At 41.9% G+C, this 20,818-nt stretch overlaps 1 protein-coding gene across 1 annotated transcript in view; it reads left to right on the top strand.

Moving 5' to 3' along the window:
* Window positions 1–18,201, top strand: part of ZNRF2 (zinc and ring finger 2) — a 56,456-nt gene extending 38,255 nt beyond the window's left edge. The window contains exons 3-5 of the mRNA XM_085226440.1: window positions 10,202–10,307; window positions 11,130–11,207; window positions 12,396–18,201. Of these exons, the coding sequence (XP_085082566.1) occupies window positions 10,202–10,307; window positions 11,130–11,187 (164 nt within the window). The 3' untranslated portion in view covers window positions 11,188–11,207; window positions 12,396–18,201. The remainder of the gene's footprint in view (window positions 1–10,201; window positions 10,308–11,129; window positions 11,208–12,395) is intronic.
* Window positions 18,202–20,818: the final 2,617 nt, after the last annotated feature.

The following is a 20,818-nucleotide window of genomic DNA, read 5'->3' as shown; positions in this document are numbered from 1 at the left end:
GTGTTAATCAGATTGTATTACTGAATGCTATTATTGCTAGGAAATAAGTGATCCTTGTGAGCTTGTGGGATGACGCTGGAGTTGGAGTTCTCCAGCTTATGTTAGAATTTTAGGATATTCACCACTGGAATAGAGAGAGCTGTCTAGGGGAAGGTGGAGAGGCCTATGGGTTGCTGCCTCTTGCAAGGCGTGGTGCTTTGGTGTCTGCTCAGTGCTGAGGGAGATGAATCCACTTCCCTCTACTGCTCTTCTTCTGGAGGTGGATCTACCCCTGTGGGCAAGTAGGTCACTCCTGGGGAGGTCAGTGTCACTGGGCTTCACATCTCTGCTCCTCCCAGAAGGTGCCAGTTCTTGATGGGAGGAGGAGGATACATCCTCCCTCATTTGAAGAACCTCCTCATCATGTCCCACACAAGGATAAGCTAAAACTCTAGAAGTAGCCATCCTTTGTCCAGGTAATTTTAACCTCAGAGTCCTTAGCTACTCAGTGACTGATGTTCCCCTGTTTATTGTGTTCAGAACAGAGGATGGCTTGTGACACCATGGCAGCGTGATTTAATAGTGCCCCATGGTGACAAAAAAAACAGTTGTGTTGAGGGTGAGATGCTCATGGCCTGAAAGTTGTGCTAGTTTTGAAGGAAGAGTGGGAGTACTGAGGGCCCCTTTCCTGGGATAGCATCCCATGCCATTTTGCTTGCAAGAGAGAATAGCTTCCTCTTGGTCACAGGGATTGGCAGGGACTCAGGTCTCCTCTTCATTCCATGCCTGGGGTCCCTTTGAGATGGTAGCAAGTGTGTTCCAGAAGGGTTGAGGGTTCCCTATTCCCAACCCAGCTGTCACTGATAGTCTCTAATAGATTTATGTCCTTCTTATGTTGTGGTGTCCAAACCTGCATGCAGGGCTCACAGTGAAGCCTCACCAGTGCAGAGCAGTAGGGCAATCCCTTGCTGGGCCTGATGCACCACCCTGGGTACGACTGGCCCTTTTAGCTAACAAAGCTGCTAAGAAGGAGTGGAAGGGAGAAAAAAATAAGCAGAGATTTAAGAGGTCTTTCTAGCAAGCTGCAACACAGACAACTGCTTCCCTTGACTAGCTAGCAATACTGTGCCTGGTGCACCCATCCGTGCTTGTGGAATAAATTATAATACTGAATTACGGGTTAGTGTATAGCAGAAAAACTGAAATAACTCTGAAAACTCAATTTTAGTTGTCAGAAATTTTTGTATTCAGGCATGTTTGGGGATCCATCTTTGTGGTAAAACAGATCTAATTTAAAGTAGGAATAGCTTGTAGGAGCAGTCTGGCTGCTGTGAACAGGAAAGGAAGACAAATTAAAAATTATGCAGTGATTGTATCATGTCCTGTATGTGTACGTTGACACCAAACGTGCAATTTTTGTTTGGAGAAAAGAGATCTGGATTCTGCTGGGAAGGGCACCCTGTTGGCCTAGCACCTGGCACTAGCATTAATAAGCCAGAATTTATACCCACTAAGTTTTGGCACCAGAATTTTCATTGTGTGGTACTCATCATATCTGCTCTAAGAATAGCATCTTAGTCAGACACACCTGTTTTTTTTCTCCCCTTTAGTAGTTTTGCTCTTTGTCTCATGGTTTCAGCCTTCATGGCATCTTCGTTAGTGCTCTCTACATGTTCATTTTACATCAGATCAAAGCAAACTGTTCCAAGCTTGTAAAGAAATGAGTCAGTTATTTGGCCACTGTTAAAAAGACCTGGGAAAACTCAATGTGCTCAGGGTACCTGTAGGGAAGAGTGGAAAGGGCCAGAAAAAGAAACAAATAGGGATATCAGCATTAACAGTTGAAGCATGCTAGCAGCTCCACAGAAGGCACAGTTTGTACTGAAATATATCATACAGTCAACTTTAAAAATGGTTGTGTTAAAGTGACCTGGAGTAAAAAGTGAAAGGATGGCTAACTGTAGCTGGCCTTTGTTTCTTCTCTCCTTATGCTCTTTGAGGACACTGTTTCCCATATTGTTTTCTTTCATACAGGTTTCTAATCTGCCTGCTTTCTCTACATTGTAGTAGATAAGAATTCTCATAAGTAACTTTCATTAAGCCAGCAGGTCCCCATCAACACTCTTGTTTTCTTACAGACCATTACTAGAATGAAACCTAATTGCTTGGTAATTATTTACATTTTTCTTTTGTCTTCTAACCATGGTTTCAGTGACAATTAATGCTTGGAACCCTGCTTTTTGAAAGAACTCACTTCTGTGATCGTTTTGGTCTCCTTTCATGTTGGGGAAAAATAAGCTTGAAGTCATTTAAGCTTCCAAAGAAAAGAGGGATTTCTAACCTTGATGGGAATCCTTTTGTACAGTCACAGCAACATCTTGTATTTGCCAGATCTCTGTCAATTCAGACCTTTACTTCATTTTGATCAGAGTCAATCATATTCTGTTATATGTATTTCACCACATCTGCCCTCTGTTTCCCTCTCCTAGTCTTTGTGAATGTTGCTGGGAATACCATCCATGCTTGACTGGCAAAATTACTCACTTTAATAGAATACAGCATAGTAGTTAAGTCTTCATTCTGACCATAAAGCTATTTGCAGATAAGTCTCTGCAAGGTCTATGAAAGGAATTTTTCCCATCCTCCTGACTACAGTAGTATCTTTTCCTCATTCTATCAGATTTCCAAGTGATTTACTGTGATAAGATGTTCTGGAGTTAACAACTGCTGTGAGTTTTATGACTGGTTGTTTCTTGTGATTTTTTTTGTTTGTTTGGTTGGTTGTTTTTTGTTCTTACTAACTTTGCTAAGTAAGTTATATTTGCTGCACAAGGCAAACTGTTTCAAAATTCTCTTGTATTACTTCTTGCTCTGGGAGAAACCACGTGGTTCAGCTGCTTTCAGTCTCTGGATTGTGATCCCACATTCTCATTGGATCTTAATTTTGTATCTGTCATAGCAGTTTCTTACTGCTTGTATGAATAGTCTTGTAAACAGCCTCTAAATGTTTTGATTTATTTTTCAAAGATAAGAAGCATTGTGTAGCTCCCCCAGAAAAGATCTGCATGTATGGATTCTTCCTTGTTCACTTCTGTAAGTTGAATTCATCCAACCTAACTCCCAACTCTGTAAGAAACAATCCCAACTGCTGCAGGCTCTTCGTTTGTTAGCGATACATGCTGGTTGCCTCTGGCCGCTTACTCAACCACTCCTCCTTTTGTAGCATATTTGTGGTACAAGATCCTCTTTGATGGTAAACTCAGCCTCAAGAAGTGTAAATCATTCTTTTGCAACGGAGCAAGGAGAAGGAGATATTCTCCCAGTAATAGTTCCTTACAGGTTTTCTTTTTATTCCTAAGGACTCTTTATTTTGCTGCCATTGCATTTCTTGTGGGTTTGCTAGTTTTTATTTAACTCCCGACATTCAAGATTAATGCTTGAGAGACTGTGATATTGATTAAAAAAAAAAAAAAGAAAGAAAAAAAAGAAAAAAGGAAAGAAAGAAAAGAAAGAAAACAGCTTATTTTTGTTCCACGAGCTGCAATAATGCGGTGTTTGTTTCAGCTGTTTCAGACTGGTAGGTGCTTGGGTTCACCATTCATGATGGGGTTGCACTGCAGGGCGCTACTTTGGTCCTGCAGCATTCAAGGCTTTTTCACGTGGTCCCCTACAGATGGGAAAATATTTAGAAGTATTTTTATCTCTCAGGGATAGTGTTTCTGAATGGAAGGGAGAAGCCCTGAGATAAACACACCATCCCAAGGAAGACTGTTCAAGAAGTTAACCTTTCTGTCACTCAAAGTATAACTGCACCAGTTAAGCTGGAATGGGGACAGTATAGAATGGATAGGTCTGGCACTGGATCTCTTTACATCATGTTCTGGAATACAAGGATGTTTCTGGTTCTATTGCAAAGAGATGCTCATGTCTAGACAAGAATTTGAAAGTGTAACAGGTACTTAGAAATATGGTGAATAGAACTTGTCATTAGAAGTCTTTGCAAGAGGAGAAAGCTGTTTAACCATCCTAGAATGATTTAATGTTCAAGGGCTTTTAATTGCAAGCAGACTGATTAAATAGAAGTTGGAAAGACTGCATTTCCAAGCATACCTCTCAGATTCAATCAGATAATTGTCTGCTAAGCAAATCTTAAATCACATTGGAAATACATAGTCATTGTGGCAATTAATCTAAAAGACAGGAGCACAGGGCATTTCCAAATGGAGTGTCCAACTGGGCTAATAAAACCTAACTTGTGTGAGTACTTATTTCACCACAGTACTCTGTAGGAGATGCATAAATATGATTTGAGAAAGTTGGTAAGCTAATCAATTTAGCGTAGGATTGACTGGCTGTGGATGTTGCTGTTAGGAGCTGAGCAGCTTTATTTCCCAGACTACTTGGACTTTTATCAAAGCCTGGCTCTCCATTGTGAGTCTTCAGATGTAAACCTGAGAATGTTAATCGGATGTTGTGTAATAGCCGTATTATTTGTGACTTGAAAGTTTTTTGCCATATTGTATCTTCTATTGAAACAGCATAGCTTAAAGATGGAGGTAGATTTACATTGTGGCCACTGAGGTAAACTTCTTTACCAAAGGACTGCTTCCCTAAGTGGGCACAAATACCTTTCCTTTCTATTATTTAATACGCCTGATGTGAATTGCATCAAGGTAGCTAAAATTATACAGACTTTTTGGGAAGCGGGATGAATAGAAAGTATGTCTATTACATTTTTGTTGTTGTTCATTGAGAAGTAAATACTTTTCACTATCACACACACCTGATCCTTATCTGATTGAACAGGAAGCATCTAGTTATTTCTTGGGATTGGCTTCTGAAAGCTGAAAGTGTTGCAGAAAAATCTAAATCTAATTCCTAAGATGTTGGGTTTAGCTGAGAAGCAATGGAACTTCTCCAGCTACCTCACTGTAGCTCAGTGAGGTATTTGTGATAGGAATATTGCAAATTAGCCCTTACTCTGTTGCAAATATTTTTCTTGTGGCTTTCACTTTCCTCCTTTTTGTGTGTGTGTGTGCGTGCTGCCTCAGTACAATGTTTGTGTTCTAGGAGAGGGGAGGCCCAAAGTGTTTGTTCAGGAAGTCTTTCACAATGGATAGCTTTTTGTGTATAGTTAACTTAGTCTTGGACCAATACTGAGGAGCTGAGAGACAAAGGGCAAACAGTGGTAGCTTTTGGACTTAACCTAGGAAATTGTAACAAGCTGCCACGTTGCTGGCAGTGAAGAGAGAGATGCCAAACATCTCCCTGCTCCCAAATCCACCAAACATTGTGTTGGTTCTTTAGGTAATATCAGATTTTCTGTAGCTGTCTTTAGAGAGGTTATTTTTTTTGTGCGTTGTACAGAAGGTGTTTCCAAATTGGCAAGTAGTGCAGTGGTATTTGAGGTTGTGTTTGTTGGAAATGAATGGAAAGTGGCAATGTTTATGTAGTTGAGTAGCATGGGGATATTATTATTATTGTTGTTATTTTATCTAGTGGAATAAGAAGCAACTTAATTCAAGTTATTCAGAAAAGCTGGATTCTGAATTTCCATGTGCTTCTCTTTCTAGTGCTGGTGAATCCTGAAAATCACTTAGCTGAGGCTCTGGGAAAGGCACTGGTCTTCAAAAATCATGCCTTTTCCTCTGAGCTGCAGGGGGTTGTTTGTATTAGATGTGTAAGAAGTGTTTCTGCTCAGGAACCCAGCATTTCTTCTGAAGACGTATTTCTTGCTGAAGGCAATGCAGACTGTAACTTACGGCTGCAAAGAACAGGCTTCATAGGTGAGCCAAGCCAACTGCTCCAGCTGTGCCTCACTAAATGTGCTGGTGGACCCTGTAGCTAGGAAAGCTGAGAGAGACAAAATCAGCATCTTCTGCAGTGACAACTGCATGATCATCGAGGGCCTGTTGAGCTGTACAAATTCTTCAGGGAATCTTTCTGCCTCAATTTTTGGCCAGCAGAAGAGGACTGATCTGGTCATCCAAGAACGATCTCTAGCTGCAGAATGCTGAATCAGGGGTCTTCCTCTTGTCCCACCACGGTATCGAAGTACAGGGAGCAAGTCAAAGAAACATCTGGCTTTAACAGTGCTGGGGATGGACTAGGGGAGAAAGCTTTTGTTTACACCAATATGAAGTTGTAAAGACAGTTCCTGAGCTGCCTCAAAGAAACATGCTCTGCATAAAGAAAAAACAGAGTAAGGTATTTGGGCAAAATAAGTGAAAAACATTGATTTGGGACATCTAAAGCTTGATGTATACCTTTATTAAGGTGTTTACCTTTATAAAAAATAAATATTTAGTACTTCACTGAGTAATCAGTAATGAAAATGAGTGAATATATAACACATAATGGTAACGTGTACTACTGAAGTTTGATCAGTGTTTTTCAACTTAAGGCTCTTGTTTTGCCAGTTTTCCTGCTGATAAGTTACTGTTCAGAAGGTGTATTTCAGAAAGTTCTAGTCATATTCATGATAGAGTGCACTTCAGTGTCATCTTCACTGGGAAGCTAGCTGTGGTGGCAACTTCCATGGAAATTTCAGTTTTTAAGTCTTAGAAAAAAGTGTGTATTTCAAAGTCACATGGGATTAAATGGAAGATCTTTCTGATTTGTGTTGCACAGGATGCCTAGAGAGAAATGAAATACTGCACTCTAAGGTGACACTTATCCAAATGCAGCCTTTGTGATTTGCTACATTATTTCCTGAGTCTGTGTATTTAAAAACAATAGCAGGAACACAGATTGTAGTGACTTCATCCATAGGGTATGTATTGTATGTGCTTTCACAGTCCTCAGTTTAAAGGCAGGCTGTTTCATCACAGGCATTACCTATAACTTGAACCAGGGCTGAGTTGGCAGCTGATAGTTACTGTATATATTTCTAAAAAGTTCCAGAAAAGGTATTTAATCAAGTTGATATGCAACACTGCCAGGATGATTGTATTTTCTTTCAGTACCACTTATCTTGCTATAAATGCACAAATGGAATATAGTTCATTTTTCAGCAGAGACAGAAGCAGGATTCTAGGAGGAAAAAAGCTACTGACATCCAGAAGTTAAAATATTAGTAGTATTAAGCAGGGATAGAGGAGGAAAAAGTATTTGTGCGGACGCAGGAGGAAAATACTCTGCTCTTCTGCCAGAGTTCATCTTTACACCAGTCTTCAGCTAGTAAGTGCTTGTTGCAACGGCTGGAAGGTGGAAGAGTGTTTGCCTTCTGTTTGGTGCAAGGCAGATGGATGTGGGCGTGTGGTGAGTGTTTGTGTATGCATGCACGTGTGGGCGAAATGGAAAAATGTGGCCTCTGCTTATTTCCGCTTCCCACTTCCATTTAGGTAATACACTGATAAGAACGTTATAAATGTAGTATTGTTGAAACCTCAATAGTGGTTTTTTCTTTTTTTTCCTTATGTTACATCCTCTCTTCTTTGCTTTTGGTGAGCAGTACCAAACTGTGCTTGGGCATTTATAACAGGTATTGCTGTACCAGTTTCTTCAGTACTTATCTTTCCTCTTGCATGAGAGCCTGTTAGCATTCACAAGGTAATGGAAGAAGTGCAAAGTGCTAACTCTGTGTTGTTTAAGAGGAGTAAAAGTATTGAATCTTGCTAACAGAATCTTTTCTGCATCCCCAAGGCCACATTCGGCGATCGTGTCAGCCTTCGCAGCAGCTGCTCCTGGCATGGCTGGGCCAAGCATGGCCTGCACTGACCACTGCATTCCAGGGGGAAAGCCCTGGCTGAAGGCAGGGGCTCAAGGCGTTTTCCTGGGGCTTGCTTGGTAGGACTGGTATTGGCTACAGGGAGAGTGACAGCATCTGGGGAGAGAGATTATGGGAGCCCTGGAGGAGAGAAGGGGAGTCTCAGACACAGCAGGGCTGGTGGGAGATAAAGATGTTTAAATTGGCATCTCGCCCTGGTGTTAGCTAAAAGCTGCAAAGTCGTGTTAAAACACTCAGCAGGAGTTCTGAGCCATGCGTTGTAAAGTCTGTGGAACACACGACAAGCCTGATCGTGCACAGTAGAAACTGATGTGAAAGCAGTTCACAGAAATGTTTTATTTTATTATATTTTTACTGGACAGCATTCTAATTTTTGTCACCAAGGCTTGACTAAATGCTTCCCTCTTGAGGGAAGGGAAGGGAGCCTTGGAAGTAATCCACTGAAGGAACCTCAGTGCCATTTTGTTTTGGGTACCAGTTGCCAATCTGATTAAAAATAACTTTAGGAATTTGACTTTTATTAAGTATGTGTATGATGTATGCTTGCATTATTAATGGCACTTCTTCCAGTGACCCAGCTGTGGGAAGGGTCTATCTGCTTGTAGGACTTTTGGCTGAGTATTTGTGCAAACAGGTGTGCTAAGGATCGTGTCTGAGAGCATCAGGCAGAGATTCATATCTCTGTTGTAACAGGACTGTGCTGTCTCTACCATCTTTGTCTCCTAGTGTCAGATATTAAAATATGTTCTCATACAATATAATAGTCAAGGAAATGTTTATTAAGAGGGTGCTCTTCTGGGCAGGTTGGGATTTTATAACAACAGATGAATTTTATTTAAGAGCTTTTGCATTGTTTTAGATGGCTTTCCTTCTTCAGTTCTTGTATTCTTATGTCTTGTAATACTTACAAGATGCCTACAAATAATATTACCATTTGTGAAATACATTTTTTAATTTTCTTCACTGTAGTGTGTGCATTGTTTATTAGTTTCTTAGGGGTATTTCACATATCCCCATGAAGATGCCCATGAAGACACGTGGCATTACACACTATTTTTAAGCATAACCAATGAAGATTAGCATGGAATGAGTACTCTTTTAGAAACCCAAGCACCTGTAAGGTAAATTGCTACAATTCCTAGAGAAATACAGTAGACCTGATTTCATACATCTTCTCACTTATTCCCACAGTGATGGCTTTTTAGTTGTATGCTTGTCATTTTGTGTGTTTGGAATGCCACAGTGATGAGTACAGGAGACACCTGAGAGCATAGCTTAGAACTGATGGTTTCTCAGTCGTACCAGGAAATCACAGTCCTCATAAAAAATCCCTTTAGGCTCCTCCTGGTTAAGCTGAATTTGAACATGTGGTCTCTACTTTAGCCAAGTGTGCACCTTTCTGACCTGCCAGGGATTGCTGGTTGCTGCGTGGTCCCTTTCTGATAGCTGTGCACTGTGTGAGGTTGCTTCTAACCTGCTTCTGGTAAATGGGGGCCTTATGTCATCTCCTGCTTTGTATTGTGCCAAGTCTGAATTCTGCATCCTATATTCTGGCTAAGAGCAGTGTCCAAGAGAGAAGGTTTTTATTAAAAATAATGTATTTTCCCAGAAACCTCTATTTGAAAGCCAATTCTTACGTGTTCTCAGAAACATACTGTCTCCTGATTTCTTATGGGATTTGGTAATGATGCAAAAAAATAAGTAACTCCAGGAATTTAGAACCTTCAGGTTGAAGGTATGGAATACAAGTCCTGGATGGCTGGCTAAAGTTAGAGAAAGGCAGATGTATAGAAGAGAGATGAGTAGGAGAGCAGAAGAAAGCAAATGATAGGCTAAGTGTTTAGAAGGAGGAAGATAATAAGATCTGTAATAGTTAATTAATTGCAGTGTCTTGTCTGGAGAAATATTATCTTCAGGCTTGGACTTAGCCTCCATCAAGACAACTGAATGTGGGGAGGAGGGGATGGCTAAGCAACCCCCCCCCCCCCCAGAATGAAGCCTCAAAGTCCAGGAGTCAGTAGTTGCCATCTGGATGATGGTACCAACTTTTCCCAGTGCTAAGCTCCTGGGGTCAGCAGCACAGCTTGCATATGTAGCAGCTGCCTGGCTCAGAGCTCAGGTTTCCCAGCTTGGATCAGAGCAGTCTATTGTGGGACGTCCATCTGCTGGGAGTATATAAACCCCCAAGGATTACTGACTGCTGACTGTGGCTACCCATCTCCACTGTGTGGTTGTCTTCCTGCAGTACTTCATTTTGAGCTATGGCTGTGTTCAAGCAAGATACTGAACCATAATCATATTTTAGTTTGAGCTGTTGAGATGTCTCTCATCAGGAATCTTCTGTCATATGGCATGCGTGACCCAAGCTCACCTTGACAGCTCTTTCTGCAGGACAAGAACTGTTTTCTGTAGCTGCCCTTGATGTTCTGAACAAAGAATGTTTTGCTTGTGGTAGCCTGCTTTTTGACTGTTAACTTTGTTCTCTTTCTTCAGAGGATGTGCTGAGTAAAGATACTGGGGAGTGTGCAATATGCCTGGAAGAGCTGCAGCAGGGAGATACTATAGCACGGCTGCCTTGCCTCTGCATATATCATAAAGGGCAAGTATTCCTTATGGTGCACACCTAGAAGTCCTGAAAGTTGCATTTGTAGAGTAACTTCTTTAAAACTTGGTTGCTTTTTGTACTTCGCACAAACAAAAGCCAAGCAGTAACCACACTAAAGATGATTTAAAGATAAAGATGATTTGGGGGTTGGTCTCGATGATCTCTGGAGGTCCCTTCCAACCCCTACAATTCTGTGATTCTGTGATTTTTAAGTGACTTCTTTCTGCATTTTCCCCAATTAGCTTCTCCCGCTTACATGAAAAAAAGGCCAGAATCACTTCTGTAGAAGTGGACATCACAGCTATTGAGCTTGGATTGCACATACTTTTGTAATAGCAGCCTTGTCTAATGCCATTAGGCTTAAGAGGGAGTGCTTTTTAAAACTATTTCATAATTGTTTTCAGTGCTGTCTGTAATTATGGTACGTACGATGTCAGTGAATGATGTAACAAGATGATAGTGTTAGTAGTAAAGTAACCTGTGTATAAAGGCTGGCTAACAATTTGTGAAATGCTTTCCTAACAGATTTTAACATGTAAGGTATTTAGTTGTTCAACAGTGCTTAATACTCAAGTACAGCTGTGGTTTGGGGTTATTAAATTTTCTATGAATTATGAGGTATTCCTTTTTTTGTTTGTGAACATGAGAAGATGAAGAGCGTGGACATGCATGTGTGATATACATACATTTCTTGGTTAATGTAAAATCCCGCTGTACATGGAAATCATGAGAAACCAGTTAATGTGCATTTCTTACTGTGAAGCATTACTGGGATATTCGTGTTAATTGCTTTCATTTTCGTCTTCCATCCGACAGCTGCATAGATGAATGGTTTGAAGTAAATAGATCTTGTCCTGAGCATCCATCAGATTAAGGGAAGATTCGTGTTCTTAGGTAATACTTATTTTTAGATATGTACATTTTAACAATATTACGATTGATTATCTGAAATTACTCTTGATGCTGTTTTCATAACCTGTGAATTTGCTAATGTGTCTCAGAACTGCAATATTAATCAGTAAGTAATGACGTATATTACAATATATAAAAGGGTTTTGCATCCTTTTATGGTGTGGTCTGAAATGATGTATTCCAGTTTTAGTGCTGGAAAGTGGCAAGTCAGTGCCAGTAAAGCTTTAGCATTAACTTTTAAAGAGTATTTTTTCCATGGAAATGAAGCAAGATCAAAATAGCATAACTATGTAATTTTGGATTGTTCCATGGCATGCATTTCTGAAAGAAAGCTTTTGGAATCATTAAAAAAAAGTTGAAATTAGGTATTTTTAAAATCACTTTCATCTTAATGCATTCCAGAATGTAAAAAATAAAATAAAATAAAAATAATAATTAACATTTCTATCCATCCTACCCACAGAGGTTCATGTATTTCCAGCTTATAGTTGTTGTTATTTCAGATCTGCAGTCAGTGTCAAAGGTTTAAAGAATAGGTTTATTCCTTTAGCTGGCTAGTTCTAAATCTTTGCCTCGCACTGAACTACTGCTTGCAAGCACTGCAAAACACCAACACTCTTAAAGGGATGGTGTCATGGTTTTATGATGTTTGGCTACCAGTATTCCACGTCATAACTGAAATTCAGTCAGTAGGTGAAAACTGATACAAAAATGGTTGTTTTGCTAAAGGTGAGAATTGTCATCATAATCTGAAGACATCACTGTTGGCATTCATCTGTTCATTTGCTTCACTTTGCTTGGATTGTTGAATGGGTAGCAGAGAAAACCTGAGGGAGGGTATGCTGTTACAGGGATGACAGTTTAAAAGTCAGTATGGTATGAGCTAAAATTAATAAACAAAACAACCCATGTTCTGAATTGCCCCCAACAACTGAATTGTGGAAGAAATCCATGTGCTGTCTGTAAAGACATTTGTCTCTGTAAACGCTCAGAAGTGTCTAACCTTGTGTTAAACCCAGTTTGCTTTCTTTTTTTTTTCACAGGCATGATGGTGATAATTGAGGGCCAAGAGAAAAGAGGAAATGAAAGTGCTTGTGTTCAGGATGTTTCTGTGTGTTAGATACTTAAGTAGCTGAAATGCTGATACTTTGCCTTTTGCTTTCTTAACAGCTGCTTCCACTGGTCAGAAAACATTGGAGATCTGAGATTCCCTTGCTGAACACAGCATGCCTGGCCTGAGAATAACTGTTCTTTGTGGCTGAAAAAGGCAGAGATGGACGTTGACATGGAAAAAGCATTGTGGACACCACTTACTTGCCAGTAGTGCTCAGTATACCAAACACTCATGCAAAGGACACACAGGGATTTTGAAAATGCTGCACATTCTGTAACAATCTACTCCCCCACAGACGCTATTGACACTATTTTGTATTGAAGGCCAAAGTTCCTAATCTCAGCCTAACTTCTGGTTCTGTGAAGAAGCGAGTTATTGGACACGTTTCCTACTGCCTCAAGTGGGAGCTGAGACGTTCGATACGTGCTGTCTGAGACCCTTGCAGGAGGGTGGCCCCATTTTTGAGTGGGAACATTTTCACCTTCTTGTTGGCTGAAGAAGAGTAAATGGCAAATTTAAGCGTAATCTAACAGCGTGACCTTATTTACTGAATTCACACCCTATTTTATGTTCTTCACTTTTACAAGAACAGAAAACATAAACTTCTCTGCACAGGAATACTATACGTCAAAATTTTCTAATTAAACCTTTGTCACAATGCAGTCCAAAGAGTAAATCTGAGACAGGTAACTAATTTATATTGATCCAAGCTATAGGGATTGTTGAAATCTGCACATTGTATTGCTATTTAAGTAACTAAAACTTCTCTTACACTGCTTGTGAGTAAAAACAAACAGAAAAAGCAGCAAAGCAAAATCTTACAGCTATGCAACTTTTTTTTAGTAGGAAAAAAAGGAGAATTACCAATTTTAAGTGCTGCCAGTTAAGGTAATTTGTTTAACGGGTATTTTTTTAAAAATGTTTCAGGTAATTATTTTATTGTACTACTCTCATCTCCAGGCTGCCTCCTGAGGTGGAAATGAATAACTGCAAATGTGGGCACAGCAAGAGGGTTTTTATTAATGAGCATGGGTGAGATAACATCGAGGTGGGATTTGTGTTTAATTTTTAAAACACAATTTTTAATGTGCAAGTTTTTCTTTGTTTCCTTGTTTGAATGTTTGTTTTTTTTTTGATGGCAGAATTTGTAGTACTTTGCAATCTAAATAATTGGTCTCTTCATGTGGAGGCTAACATTTGACAGTGTGGTTTGTTTTCTTTTCTAAAAAGGCACCTGCATTTGTTTAATTTATTATTGCTTTACTGTATTATATTGGCACAACCAAGGCTCCATGGATCACCAGCTGTCTCCAGGGGGCACACCAAGGAAAACTTGTGGATGAGTATTAGTTTCCATAAAGTATTGCAGTTCCAAAAAGAGAAAGGGGAAGGAAAAAAAAAAAAAAACAAACTAGAACTAGAAGAGATATCAGGGCTTAGAAGGATAACTTTGATATCAAGAATCAATCATAGCAGTATCTGAACTTCACAGTACAGGGAAGATTCATGAATATTTATTTCTGACAGCAGTTTTAGTGGGTTTCAATAGTGAAAATAAATTGCACACTTCAAACTTTTTTATTGTACATACATAATTCTGCTCATTTGGTTTCTGTTTCATACATGTTTCTATTGTTACTGTGATTCATATCAAAAAGGGCAAAGGACAGGAGCTGCTATATGGGAGAACAAGTGCAGTGCATGTTAGTAGACTCCCATGTCTTGCTTGCAGAGCAATTATTTCCTGGGTAACAGTTTTTCCCTGAATTTTGCACTGTAAAATGCCATCATTATGCTGCAAAAAGAAAGAAAAAGTGTCCAAACTAGATAGTTTTCTTAATTGATGCTGCTGCTGCTGCTACATTTTTGGGCTTCCATCACCAGTTTCAGCTGAACCTGTAACTATGGGGCCCTGCTGTGTTCTCTTTTTCAGTGGGAGCAGAACTATTTTGTCACGCTTTAATTCTGAAGTCATATCACATGTACAGTAGTTCTCTGCACGGTTTCCTTTTTAGCCAAGAAATGTTTGTGTTGCCTTGTATTATCACAGCGGGTGGGGAGTAGGAAGAATAACAGCACCTGTAATACTCATAGTGGTGTTGCCTGCAGGTCCACTTTTCCAGTGTTCTAAATTCCTACTGTCTTCTGAAATTGAAGATGTTGCATTTGCATTGATTTGGTGTTTGCTGTTGGCTTCATGCCTGCAGAAACGTGATGTGTAACGCGGGTAGGTTAGTGTTTGGGTGTTCTGTGCTCCAAGGTCGTAGATGGTCTTTGGCTTGGGAATTAAGTAGATAGATATTATAAACATAAATTTGTTTACAACTTAAGCTTGATTTTGGTAGTTCATATCTCTAGTTCATTTATTGCCATTTTGGGCACCTGTATTTTCTGCTTTCAGATGCAAATAGATTGCTTAAAGACCCAACAGTTAGAATTGCTGTCCTACGCTTAGGGTCAGTATTTGAAAAGCATGCCACTAACGTGGTTTTGCTGGAAAGGAGTCTGTTCCTGCTTCCATCAGCACAGGAGAGCTGCAGTACTTCAGATTGTGTGAGGAACTGATACAGGGACAGCCTTAGATGCTGGTTTTGCGTTCTTGGTATCTGTAAATCTCTTCTGAAGGCCTATGAGAGGTTTTCTTCTATCAAAATGTGTAATATAGACCAAGCCAAGAATGACGTGGAAGCATGAGATCGATGTTTGACTCTGAAAATGCCTGTGGAAATTCACCTTTGTAAGTGTTCTCTCACCAGCTGTGTTGGTCAGTTGGAGGTGACCATGCTGTAGACATTGCTCACTGTAGGCAACACCTTCATTTTAACAACAACCTCACAGTGATCCTGAATCGTTGTGCTTCAGAAGGGAAAAATAAACATCAAACAAGTTTTGTGTCTCAATCAAGGAATACCGCACTTGTCCACAAGAAGCAATAACTTATATTGTGGTGCGATATGCTTCTTTGCCTGTAAATATATTAAAATTGCCAAGTCTGTGCTGTTTCAGAGTATTTCAGTCATCTGACCTATATCTTCCCTAAGTAAGTAAGGGTGTAAAATAATTCCCATACTCAGGGGTGCCATAAACGTGCTGACATGCTGCTTGCCAGAAAGGAAGAGTAGACTCAATGCTATCATGAAATGTGAGGTTTTTTTGAGCTTGTAACATACCTACATATGTTGAGTAGCAATTTGTGTTCTGAAGCTCTTAGTGGAGGAGGCTATGATTTGAGCTGTGTGTAGCTGTCTTCTGTACAATGCCAAGAGAGCCATGCTACTGTCAGCACGGGGCACTGATTGTCCTGTCTCTTTTAAGTCGGTATCTCTCTAATACCATTTTCCTTAGGAAGTAGTTAAGTGAATTTCCTTTCAACATGTACATTAGACATTGTGAGTTCAGTGATGCGGGGGAAAAGAAAAACTTGAAGCACACCACAGATTTGTGGTATTCTGGGGAAGAATAAAGTGTAAAACATCGTCTTATTTGTATCAATTTAATTTTTGTATTTAAGGGTAAGTGTACTGCAGTATATTGGAGTGGAAAATGCAGGTAACATACAAAGGTGTGAGTGGATTCTTGTGGTCTGTTTCTTCCCCTTCTTCTCCCCCTGTATGATGTAAATGAGGTTTTACATCTTAGTTTCCAGACTTATGTATTAATCCTAGTTCCTAACACTAGAAGCAGCACTGGCTTTTTAATTAAGTCTTTGCTGAGAGTCTGGAGACTCCCAGCAGACTAAAATCTCAGCAAATGTGAAAAATCTTTTTTTTTTTTTTTTTTTTTTTAAAGAACCATGGATTTCAGAACCATGGATTTTTCAGAACCATGCTGTTTATGGATGGTTAGTGTCTAATAGCTGAGATGTGTTTATGGCCTTTTCCATTTAAGGGCTTCAGAAATTTGCTGCATTTCTTGTGTTCAACCCAAAACCAGGGAACTCGGCACTATTACTTATCTCTAAGTAGTAAACAGCAACAAAGCTCATGCTGGTTGTGACGAAGGCCATGTCATCTTTGTGAATTTTGCTGTTTTGTCACATCGAAAGAGAATATTTGCATGCAGATTTGGTATTGCAGATTTGGTATTGCAGTCTTGTATCTGCTAAATTTGCATGTGCAGCTGCAATCCTACCAAGAGAGTACTGCATACCTGGCAGTGCAGAAATGCTACTATGGGATCTTCCAGCTCACCTGTGCCATGGAAGATTGTCTCATTTTTGAAGAATGCTATATCTTGAGATTCACACTCCTCCAAGCTTAAAAGTCATTTTAGTATGCATTTCTCTTTTTCCTAGCTGAAGACATGCTACACTGTAGGGCCATATCCCCTCAGTCTTTGGAAATGCTTTCCATTGACATCTGCAAAAGTAGTGGAGGCGACTCTTTAGAAGAGGAGGACTTGTTACAGGTTTTGCTACAGCCCAACCAAACATGCTTTTTTCTGTAGCAGCATCATCCCACAGCAGCTTGTCCCACTTTTTGGCACTCAAAATAACATATGAGAGAAATTCACAAGAGAACAGTGTCCAGTATTTGTTTCCTAAATATAAACTTCTGTGATGTTTCTTCAGCATAAATTAACATGATGCTGAATTCAGGCTGAAGGCATTTTAGCTCACTGGGGGGAAACAAAACCACAGTGTTTTGAGTTTCGACTTATCTTAAGTTGCAATTGGTTCTCTGTGAGTGCCGTGCTACACCAGGTCTGCTGGCTTCCCAAGGTACTGCATAGTGCTCTGTGAAGTAATCGTGTGTACATCAGAGCTGATGGCAGGGCGAGCTGTGAAATGACCTCATGGTGGAGCATGGTTTGCTGAAGACTCACTTGGATAAACCATCACAGGAATGTGCTGCACCAGAAAAAGATTGGACTTGGTTCTGGCTTTGCTCTAATAAGCTGCCAGCGTACAGTAACTAGGAAGCAGCAGGGCCACTATTTGCTGATCTTCCTGGCAGCTTTTAATCTATTTATGTTTGTTTGAGAGACTTTTGCCCTTGGGTGTGCTTTGGCAAAGATTTTGCAATGGTTAAGTAGGATTTGCTCGATTCTGGCAGTCTCAAATGTAAGTAATCCAGTGCTACAAGTACGTAATCTGTTGCCGAATTCCGTTCTTGTTTTCCTTCAGATCTGTCCTTTCCATTGCTGATTTGTTATGTGTAACTGTAAATTCTTTTCAACATAACTGGTCACAAGCTCCCAAGATGTGAAATGCTAACAGGAGACAGCAAAGCATGATTTTGTGTTCTTCCTGTGTGTGTGATGCTGAAGCATTCACTACCACACAGTCCAAAATTCTCTTTTAGCTGGAATTGCCAAAGTACTACAACCTTCAAGGAAGAAAGGAGGCTTAGCTGTAGGGGGATGTTTTTCTTAATTTTAAAAGCTGAGGCATCACATGGAACAAGTGGTGCTCCGGCTTTCTCCTTATCACTCGATCGAGAGTCTCGCTCTGCCTCTCTTCCCACTTGGCAGGCCGCCCTGCTGCTGGAGCACAGCCCATGTCCCCCTTTCCTATGCCCTTCCCAGCCCTGCCCGTGGAGCGGTGGTGAGCTGTGTGCTCCTGCGATGCCGCACGGCCATGCAGTGCTAATGGACAAGATGTCTTCCTTTGTTACCCTGAGCAGAAATCAGAATGTAATTTGCAATGTCTGATGTAAAATGTGCTCTTTTTTTTGTTTTTTTTTTTTTAATTGAGCAATATGATTGCAAGTTGACTTCAGTTGTTCTAAGGTACTCTTTTCAATGGTCTGCCAGTTCATAATCATGAATGAACATATTTTTTTATTGATTTTTAGGTTGTACGTTAACATTCCATTCATGTAAAATATGTACAAATATATGTAATAAATCTTTTGAAGCACAGCTCTCCCTGCACTTCCAGGTGACTTTTGTTGTAAACTCCTGCTGAACGTGGCAACAGCTGCTGCACGCCTGTGCTGCAGAGGAAGGAGGAGCAGTGGGTTCCCCTGGCTGGAGGAGCAGTGGGCGCTGACTGCAGGTAGGAGCCAGGAGCACTCCTGCCCCGGGCTGCCGGCCGTGGCGACGCCATTTTGTGCGAGGTGGCTGGGGCGGGCTGTCGTCGGCTGCTCTGGCGGTCCTTAACGGCGTAATGGCTGTTGAGATTAGCATTCAGAGCTGCCCCATCTGCCAACCCCAGAGGTGGGAAGTGCACGGGTGGTTTAAAGAGAGGAAGAGCTACTATTCTGCGGATGTGCAGGCGATGCTGTGGTGGAGATGCTGGTTTTCCCCGCTGCCATCACCTAGCTGGGGAGAGGCTGCGGGTGCTCTGAGCAAACCCAGAATGCATTACCAGTGGTTATGTGCAGGCAGCAAGTTCACCCTGCAGACAGGAAGCACCTGCTTGTGGTGCCCCACTGCTCCCAGAGCAGGGCAGGGCATTCAGCACAGATGTCCCGGGGCTGGTTGTCCTCTGCTTTGCACTGCCTGGGGCAGCATGCTGGGGCACAGTTGCCACCTTGCAGTTTTCTCTCCTTGGGAGATGAGTTTTAACATGGAGACAGCTGGGTGTCAGTACTAAGGAATGAGTTCCTTTCTCTTAGAGGAACTTTTTTTTTTCTCCTGTTGCCTTCTAGGAAGGATGAGTTCCTTTCCCACTGGTAAGTCCTGTGCTCATGTGCTCTTAGGCCCATGAAATCAGAGTTTTGCTTTGAGGGCGATGATGAGCAGTGAGAGCAGGATTTGGCGTTGCACTGGGAAAACCTGGAGTGAGTCCCTTCCAGCAGATAGGGGATTTCACATGGGAAATCCAACTCAGTGGCCCTGCTGGCACCCCGTTCTCCCTGCAGCCTACAGTGCCAGCTCTGCCCCAGCTGCTCATCCTGGGGACAAACAGTGACACTGGCCTGCTCTGGGGCCCACCAGCATGGCTGCAGGCTGTTTGCCTGCAGCGTTCCATACCAGGAAGCCCACTGTTTGTTTCCTGATGCAGCACTGCTTTGAGCAGCAAGGGCAGGAAAACGTGTGGCTGATGGCCAAGGGATATATCAGGGAGAGTCCCTGTGGTAGCTGGGGCTGGATAGGGACATTTTCCATCCTGGTTTTTGAGAGCTTCATGCTCTGTCCAGGTCTCTGTGTGCCAGTGCAGGTGCCTGGCCCTGTCCCACCTGGTGGGCAGCTGTGCCTGTGTGCAGTGACAACGGGCTGCCTTTGGGATGGAGCTTTCCACTCTTGTTCCATAAAGCATCTGTTTTCTGAGGGGAATGAGATCAGGGATGTGCGGGGGCGGGGAAGAGGGTTCAACATAAATAAATAATTGTGTAAAGCCCATCCTCGGCTGACGCATGATGACTCACTCCTCATAAAGGCAGCAGAATAGAGACAGATATTAAAAGCGTGGGGATGGGGCCTTGGCTGAGCTCGGAGGGGCTGCAGGTGCTCACTGCCCTCTGGCCTCAGCCCCTTGTGCTCAGAGCCATGCTTTGCGTCAGGCTCCTGCCCCGCTTTTCCTTTTTGCCCTGGCTACTGATGTCTTTGTTTGAACAAGTGTTTAAATTTTAACCGAGGCTCTTCTCCCCTCCCCTCCCCTCCTGGCTGGTTCTGTAAGCAGGCTCCAAATTTTAGAAGGAAAACCCACAGCCTGTGAGCTTTGGCACCAACTGGAAGTCCCACCGTGGGCCATGCGGCGAGGCCTCCTCATCCCACTCTCTGCCCGGAGCACCTGGTGACCAGTTCAGAGGAAAGCTCTTTAGGAGCCACTCGTGCCAGGATTAACATCTGCCAGTTGGGATTAAAGAGCCTGGCAGGTAGCAGGAGTACAAACGCCTGCAGGCTTTATTTGCTCCAGCCTGAGGCCTCCCGGCTGGCCAGGCTATCGCAGCCAATTAAGCCGCTGCCTCTTGCACAGGCCGAACTCCAGCACTCACGTGGTAGGCAGCAGTTCAGTTGCTTGCTGTGGGCTCGCTCGAGTTTGGGGGCTGTCTCCACACGTGGCCATTCCAAAAAATGCAGTTGCTATTTTCTACACGACACTGACCCTCCTTTCAAGTTTTGCTGTATACCCCAGGGTAAGTTACTTTAGAACTTCACAGCTTATTGGCTGGCAGTGAGGAATGGTGCAGCGCTGCCACATAAACACAGTTTTAGAGGCCTCACTTTTCTGACCCCTGAACAAACCAACAGAAACTACTGTCTATGGCTCAGTGCTCTGAGTGTGGCTCCCAGCCTGGCTGCTGTTTTCACCCAGCTTGGTCCTCGTATGCTGTTCTTACCTACCAAAGCAAGAGACAACTCCTTTGTGTTCAGCCACTACTGCTGGCTTCTAAGACCTGTTTCACCAGCTGGTAAGTCTGTGGCTCTGTGCAAGGCCAAGCAAACCCCTGTCTGCAGCAGCCAGAATTAGCTGGACTGCCTCATTCCTGTCTCAGTCCAGCCATGGATCTGCTCAGCACTTGCAGGATGTGCAGAAAGCTGTTGGGATTCTTTATATAGTTGTTTGTTGTCACAGAGGACAAGAAGAAAA

This window comes from Meleagris gallopavo, chromosome 6, assembly GCF_905368555.1.
Source record: "Meleagris gallopavo chromosome 6, MGAL_WU_HG_1.1, whole genome shotgun sequence".
Lineage (NCBI taxonomy): Eukaryota > Metazoa > Chordata > Aves > Galliformes > Phasianidae > Meleagris > Meleagris gallopavo.
This window is presented reverse-complemented; position numbering and strand designations above follow the sequence as displayed.